Source organism: Alligator sinensis, unplaced genomic scaffold (assembly GCF_000455745.1).
Source record: "Alligator sinensis unplaced genomic scaffold, ASM45574v1 scaffold1190_1, whole genome shotgun sequence".
NCBI lineage: Eukaryota > Metazoa > Chordata > Crocodylia > Alligatoridae > Alligator > Alligator sinensis.
Window position 1 is genome coordinate 5,687 of NW_005842969.1, and position 8,202 is coordinate 13,888.

Sequence of the window (8,202 nt, forward strand, 5' to 3'; positions counted from 1 at the left end):
CTGCCCAAGAACAACCGGCTGGGCGGGCCCGGGTCGCTGCCCAAGGGGCTGGCGCAGGCCCCGCTCGGCCGCTCGCTGCGCGTCCTCAATCTCAGCGGCAACCGCTTCGCCGAGCTGCCGCCCGCCCTGCTCGGCCTGCGCGGCCTGCAGCGCCTCAGTCTGGGCGGCAACCGTCTGCACAGCATCCCGCCAGACATCCAGGGCCTGCAGAGGTCAGTCTGGGGGGTGGGGGGGGCGTGCTGGTGCCCCCAGTCCTGACCTGAAGCCCCTCCCTCTGCCCTACTTGCTGATGCCCTGCACTGCTGACCCACAGCCCCTCACTCCCAACCCACATGCCCCCCCGCCCTCTTCTGCGCGTGCACACAAGACAGTCCCTGAGTCGTACACACACACGTGTGCACAACAGTCCCCAAGCCCTGCACATGCGCACACCAGACAGTCCCCAAGCCTGCACATGCAGACACACACATGGGACATCCCCAAGCCCTGCAGACATGCACACACAGGGCAGGCCCTAAGCCCTGCACACACACATGCACACATGGAACAGTCCCCAAGCCCTACACATGCACACGCAACAGTTTCCATGCCCTACACACACACACACACACACACAGCACTTCTACGCCCTACACACACACGCACATACACACACTGGACAGTTCCCAAGTGCATGCTCACACAGATACACTCACATCAGTCCCCAAGCCCTACACATATGCACACACTGGACAGTCCCCGAGCCCTCCACACAAACACACACGCAACAGTCCCCAAGTCCTATGCACACCAGACAGTCCCCAAGACCTGACCCTCCGTGCAGCTGCCAGGGCTGCTCTCACCACCCTGCCAGGCTGCATGCTGCCACATGCATATGTGCACACAGAGCATGTGATGCCTCTGCCTCCAGTTATCTGCCCCTTGCTCCCACCAGACGTAAGCAGCTCCTTGCTAGGGCAAACCAGGAGGTGCAGGGAAAAACTTTAGTGCTGAGCAGAGCAAAATCCCAGACGTTTGTTGATGTTTAAAAAAACTGCCTGGAGCAGGATGGGAGGACCCAAAAAGAGGATGAATCCAGGTAAACTTGGATGTATGGTAACCTTAAGCAGGTGGGAACCCAGGTACCATGGTACCTACTTAGAACAGGACCATCTTCAACCAAAGTAGTGGTTCTCAACCTTTTTTGTCGTAGTAAACATCAGTGGCCAACCCCAACCCAGTAAATAGTTTAAGTAGCTAGCCTTCTGCCAGCCTGCAAGTGGAAACGGACAGTTTCCCACATTTTTTTCTTTTAAAGGAGAAAATCTGTGATTTTCTACATTTTTCCCATGACTGTTCACAACCCTTTCATATATTCTCACAACCCTCTGGTTGAGAAACACTGAACTAGATCATTCTAGCCAGGGCTTTGTTGAGCTGGGCCTTAAAAATTTCCCAGGATGGAGATCCTATCACCTCTCTAGGTAACCTGTTGCAGTGTTTCACCACCCTCCTAGTGTGACATTTTTTCCTAATGTCCAGTTTAAATCTCCCTTGCTTGCCCTTGATGTGATGGCAGCTGGACTAGGGGAGCTGGTAGCTAAGACTGTTTCAGAGTCCTTGAAAGACGTGCCAACCCTAAGTCTGAGTGCCTCTTCAAACCCCAGCTTGAGAGGGAGAAGTGCAACCCTTCCCACACGGTGGCATGGGCAGAGGAGCTCCAGGGCTTGTCCTTGTGATGGGGCAGGGAAACGAAAGGTGTTGCTTGAACTTGTTTTTTGAACTGCATGTGGTCATATCCAAGCAAAGATGCAGCACTCATGTGAGTTGAAGGCCTGGACAGGCCCCCTTGGGCTCAACCTAGCCTGGTGACTTGTGTGAAAAGTGCCAGATGCCTCATCTGATATGAGGTAAGCCCAGGGGGCCCAGGGAAGGCAGTACACATTTCTCCAGCAGAGATGTGCTTTGGGAGTGCATTTCAATTGCAGAGGGGAAAGGTTGAGGTTTTAAATCCCATTAGCTATCTAAACCATTTGAACCTTATGACATCTAATACAGATGCTGCCATTTAATGCTACACCATCAGTGAGGTACCTTGAGGTAGCTGACAGTTTTAAGTCTCTTTTTCCTAGTATAGCACACCCCACTCAAACAAAAATCGCATCGGTAGTTTTGCTGCTGTATCAGGTTTCCTACAATAATTAGTTGTCCAGTCGTAAGTGTCTTTTAAGCGTTACTACTCCCAGAGTTTCTCCTTGTCATCTCATGTTTCAGATTAATTCTCCAAGTTTAATATCTGACTTCACGTGGGTTGCTAGTGTCGTGTTTTTCAGCGGGTGAAAGTTGGAAAGGTCAATGTAGTAATTGAGAATTGTTCAGGAAGAAGAGGCCATCCCAGTGAAAACAGGGGTGAGAAGAGTAAGGGTCGGGCATTCATTTGATATACATAATGTTCTTCAAGACAACATCCCAAATTTTCACTTAGTTATAGGACTTCCAGTGGGAGTAGGAGACCGAACCCCCCCCCCCATTCCAGCTAGGCAAGTGGCAGCAGGGCATAGTCCCCGCTCCTGCGCTGCTATGTCCATATCAGTACTGGGAGCCAGGACTCTGTGTTGTCGCCACTTGCCAGCCAGCCCAGGAGAGCAGGCACTACCGCTGCTTGCCAATCAGCATGTGAGGATGCAGGTGTGGCAGCGCTGGTAGCGGGGGCTCTGCCCTGCTGCTGTTTGCCCCCCATCTTCCTGGAGAGAGCCACACCTACATCCTGCCCCTGCCTCGGCTGGGGAAGAGGCAGCAGGGCAGAGCCCCCGACCAAATCTTTTTCCTAATCAACTTGGATGCTTCAAATAGATTCAGAGCTTTTAATTGGTCTCCTGATTCAATTTGGATTCGGAGATTCGGTCCCCAAATCGGGCTGAATCTTCTCCAGATGGAATCAGCTACGAAGCTTCACACAGCGCTGGTGATTACCTACGCATCAGCCCTGTTGTCTCTGCAAATTTGTCTACAAAGAGACAAGCCTTTACCTCTCTCTAAAAGTGCAATTTCAAGAAGTTAAATGAATAAAGGGTATCAAACAACAAGAATGCACTTTTTGTAGAAAACATTGATTAAATTGAGGCTTCCTGACCAGTGATTTAAATCATGACTTAATCAATTTGGTTTAAATCGTATCCACCCTGGAAAAAACTCTAGTATATAATGGCAAAAGGACTTTTGCTGGTGCAGCTGCAGCCATATTTAAGCTGAAGGCCTTTCTGACATAACTTTGTTGATCTAACTTAGTGATTCTCACCTTGGGGTACCTTGAGAACCTTTCGGGGGTATTCTGTGGTGCTATGCAATGTTAGCACTGTTAGGTATGCAAACACGATTCACAAGAGAACCCAGAGATTTCAAATATGAATCCAGAGTGTTAAAAATATTCTGACCTGCTGTGATCTTTCTGAGTTCTCTGCAGCAGGAAAATTGCTCTGTTATTTTTCTCTAGTCAAAAAACAAGAGAAAACTCAGAGTTGACACTTTCTGAGGAGTACCTCAAATCTATCTAGGGTGTCTTGAGATGGAAAAGTTTAGATCAATAATTCTCAACCTTTTTAATGTTTCACACTGATAATGCAGAAAAAAACCATGGCTATTGACCAAGTCTTAGTCTGAGCACAAATGTTGATATTGCTTCTGCCACAGGACTGCATTTTATTGCACTTGGGTTTCAGGAGTGGGATTAAGCCTCTGTAATGCTACTTGAGGTTGGTCTTAACTGTGGAAATTCTTCACTGTTTTTAATGAAGCATAGCATTTGGCTTCTTGGCTTTGCTGATGTCAACTTGAATGTTGTTGTCTGAGTCTTCATACAGTCTTTAACTCAGGAGGAGGCAAAATATGGCCCACAGGCTGGAGCCAGTCTGCCAAGGGATTATATCCGGCCGTGCCAAATCCCTCAGCCCCATCTAGCCCCAACACGGGGGGTGGGGTCCAGCCCAGGCCACGGCATGTGTGGCTGGTCCTGCTGCCTGTGGGCACAGGTTAGCAGCCAGACTTGACTTCCTGGCAGCCCCCACAGTAGCGGCTCATTCTGCCTGGCTGCTGCTGCCAGTGTCCCCGATGCCACTGGACTTAGCCCTGCTGCCCAGGCGCCCCGCTGTCTGCCCCACAGGCACTGGTTCTGTAGGCAGGGGCTGGCCACTGCCTACGGAACCAGTGCCCATGGCAGGGATGTGTGGAGAACAGATTGGTGCTCTGCCCCAGGCCCCAGCCTCATGCTGTCACCACCACCCCACAGTCTCAGCCCTGGCCACCCATCTCACTCCTGCATGCCGCTCCCCACCTGCCCGCAGCCCCATCCCATCCACCTGGCCAAGGGCTGGTGTCCACGGAGACTTCCCACATACCCACTCTGTCCGGCAGCTTCAGCAGTGGGTTAGAGGCAGACAGGCCTGGGGCGAGATAGGATCAATTGCTCCCACCTCTCTGAGCCAGGTTAGCCCTTCCCCTCTCCTCCCCACCTCAGGCCCACTACAGCTCACTAAAACTCCTTAAGTGGCCCTCCAGCCCAAATAATTGCCCACCCCTGTTTTGACTGGTTTAATTCCATTGTCTGCAGTGGAGTGCCTGGATTGACTTGAGATATATATGCCAGTGCAAGTGGAAATAGGATCTCTTTGAATAACTGAACACAGTGCAAGAAGGGGAAAAGTGCATCAGAATTGATGCTTATAATATAACGTAACTCTTTTCTGTATCTCTGTCATGTCTTATTCTTTTTTATCTTGCTTCTGATATTGCTAATTAATTCTTAGGTATTGGAGGACTGGTGGCTCAAGGTCCAAATGATTAGTGTGTTAATTGTAGTGTTAATAGCAAGGATGCTACACGTGCGCCCAATTTAAGGTACCATAAAGTGGCAAATGAGCTATAAAAATGTTCCATATCATCTAGAACATTTTTATAGCTGATTTGTATGCTGCCTTAAATTTAATGTGACTGTGGGTAGAATGGGGCCAAATGAGCTGAAAGTCCTCTGCTAGGGACTTGAAACCCCTGCTTGGCATGGGGAATCAGAGGCTCCTGATGGAGTTTAAAGTCCCCAGTTGGGTAAATCCCTTCAGTTCCAAGAGCTTCTGATCTCCTGCACCTGGGAGCCCTGGCCTGGACAGCCCCTTGTCTCAAACAGACCTTAGTGTGGTTCTGAGGCGAACAATCAACTGATGGTCAGCTCCGGCCCCAGCATCACCCTGGGTATTCAAACCTGCTCCTGTGTGGTCCGGGCCAGGGCTGACAATCAGATGATTGTTGGCTTCAGCCCTAACAATCAGCTGATTATCAATCCCAGCCCCAGACCACACTAGGATCAGTTTAAGAACTGGTGCTTTCCCAGGGCTGAAGCCAACAGTCAGCTCATTGTCAGTCCCAGCTCAATTTGCCAGTGCAGGGGAGCCTGAGATTATGACCCTGGGCTCTCTTTGCACTGGCAAGTAGTAATGGTGTGATTGGGGTCTCATTCCTGGTTGCAGAATCATGCCTCCTGCCTTGCACAGTGCGCCATGGGCAGAGCTGCAATTATTGGGGTCACACCATTAAATGGCAGGGATTGTTCTGCTCTTCCTAATGCATGATATTCCAAATTAAACACATGTACAGTTAAAAAGAAGCTGGCTGTGGGAAGGCTTGCAAATGGAGCTTTAATAAGGGCCCAATATTAGGAATTCTGCTGGTTGCCTCTTTCCTCATCAAATGCTTTACAAATGGTTTTCAGGCAAATGTTGGAACTTAAATGTGTTTGTCTCAGCAGCAGCTCCGTGGTTCTCTCTGGACTTGACAAATAATAGAAAAGGGGTGGGCAAAGGTGGATTGTATCTGATTTAAAATTTCTCACTTGTGCTTCACATTGTTTGGTGAAATGTCTTTTAAAAGGATTTAGAGCCAATTTGAGATCATCTCTTCTGGATTTATATTTCTGGGTAATCTCACTTTGATATCAGCTAATTGGTGTTATGCTTCCTAACATCTTTGGTAGGGAAGAGGCACCCAGGTTATTAGAAAAGATAGATGGAATGTGGAAGGTTTTGGTTTTTTTTTTGTTAGGAAACAACATAACATTACAACAGGGGCAGGCAAAATACGGGCCCATGGGTCAGATCTGGCCCACCAACTGATTGGATGCAGCCCACAGGGGCACCTGCCAGTTGATTGGATCCAGCCCGCAGCTGCCCTTTTGGCATTCCCCACGGGGCTGAGTCCCACCTGGGACAGCCCACACTGCGCTCCACCCTGTACCCACTGGCCCCAGTCCAGACCAGCACACACAGCTTCCGGTGGGGCTACTCCCGGTGAAGCTGCAGCTGCCGCTTGGCTCCAGCTGCCCCTCAACTGGGTGCTGCTTAGCTCCCCCTTGCCTCCAGTGGCAGCTCCTCCTCCTACCTCACCTGTCCGGGCAGGGAAGAAGCTTCAGCTGGGTGGGTCCTGCCTCAGTGGTTGGGCTCTGGCTCCAGCTCCTGGCTGCCTTCTACCCACTCCACATGGGCTGCATGTGCCCCCCTATCCCCTCCTTCCTTTCTTTACCCCTGGCTGGTTCCTGGTGCCTAGGCAGCCCTCCCCACCCCCACACGCACACATGCACTTGCCCCCCCCACAGACCCTCCACAGGGCAGGGGCATGCAGGGAGCGGATTGTGGCTCTACCTCAGGCCCCAGCTCTGCACTCTCATCACCCCACAATGCTATCCTGCAGTCCTGGCCTTGCCAGCCTATACTGTTCCTGAACATCTCTCCCTACTTGCCCATGGCCACCCCATCTCACATTGTTCGTGGGGGAGGCGGGGGGTGCTGACCTGCTGGTTTGCCACAACTCATCAAATTCCCTATGTGGCCTCCAGGCCAAAATAATTGCCCACCCCTGTGTTAGAAGATGGCTTGGAGGTATCCTGGTAGCTAACAGGATGGTTAGCATACCTTAGTCCTCCGTGTGGATATATTCCATTGTGTTTACCATCTTGTCAGTCCTTGTCTACAGTATGTGTTTGCATGGAAAGTGACTGTGTAAAACTCAGGGTTGTTTTCTAACAAGTGTGGATAGTCTCTTTGTATCTTCATAAAAGTGCACTGTTGTTTTAACTGAGTGGCTAGATCAGGGATGGCAAAATGCAGCCCTCAGGCCAAATGTGGCCCACCAAGCAGTTTTATCCAGTCCTCAGTGGGTCCCTTGGCCCCATCCAACTCAGGCCGTGGTATGTGTGGCCAGTCCTGCTGCTCCTGGGAGCACAGTGAGGCTGGAGTGGTACAGCAGCCTGACTTGGCTTCCTGGCAGCAGTGGCTCCTCTGGACTTGGCCCCACTGCCCTGGTATGCTGGCCCATCTGCCCTGTACCCACTGCTGGGGCCACCAGATAGAGTGGGCAGGCCAGGGTCTGCATGTAGACTGGTCTGGGAATCCTGTGGAAAAGGTGTGTTCAGGATGGGATGGGCCATGGGCAGGCAGAGCGCAGCATCTGGAGCAGGATGGGCACGCGGGGCTGGGGCCGGGGCCAGGATCACGGGACCAGGGCGTGGTGCTGAGTCATGATCTGCTGCCTGCACATCCCTGAGCACTGGTTCTGCAGGCAGGGGTATGTGGGGAGCATATTGTAGCTCTGCCCCAAGCACTGGTCCTGTGCTGTCACCACCCTGCAATCCTGGCCTCACCTGCCCGTTATGCTCCCAGATGCCGCTCCCTGCCTGCCCACGGCCCCATTCCATCCACCCAGCCAAGTGCCCCCTATCCGCTGGGGTCCTGGGCCAGTTTCCATGGAGACCCTGGGACTAGGGCTGGCTGGTGACAGCATTGAGCCAGGGCCCCAGAGCAGAGCCACAATCTGCTACCTGCATGTCTCTGTGATGGGTTCCAGTTCTGTGGGCAGCGGCATGCAGGGAGCATATCGCAGCTCTGCCCCTGGGCAGAGCATACCCCAGCCCTGCGCTGTCACTGCTCCATGATCCAAGCCCTGCCCACCAAGACTGCTCCCAAATGCTGCTCCCCACCTGTTTGCAGTCCCATCCCATCTGCCCAGCTAAGCATGCCCTGCCCATAGGGGTCCTGGGCCAGTCTCCATGGAGACCGCAGGACCAGGACCAGGGCATGGGTCAGAGCTGCGATCCACTCCCAGATCTAATAATCTACCACTCTGGGAGTTTTGTGAGCTGAGGCAGGGTGCTGACCTGGGGGGGGGGGGGGGGGGGGGGGGGGC

The 8,202-nt window shown here is 52.1% G+C and overlaps 1 protein-coding gene across 1 annotated transcript in view; it reads left to right on the forward strand.

Moving 5' to 3' along the window:
* Positions 1-3: 3 nt before the first annotated feature.
* LRRC58 (leucine rich repeat containing 58) overlaps positions 4-8,202 on the forward strand; it is a gene marked incomplete at its 5' end in the record, with an annotated part of 28,215 nt that continues 20,016 nt past the window's right edge. The window contains one exon of the mRNA XM_006036550.3: positions 4-212. Within this exon, the coding sequence (XP_006036612.2) occupies positions 4-212 (209 nt within the window). The remainder of the gene's footprint in view (positions 213-8,202) is intronic.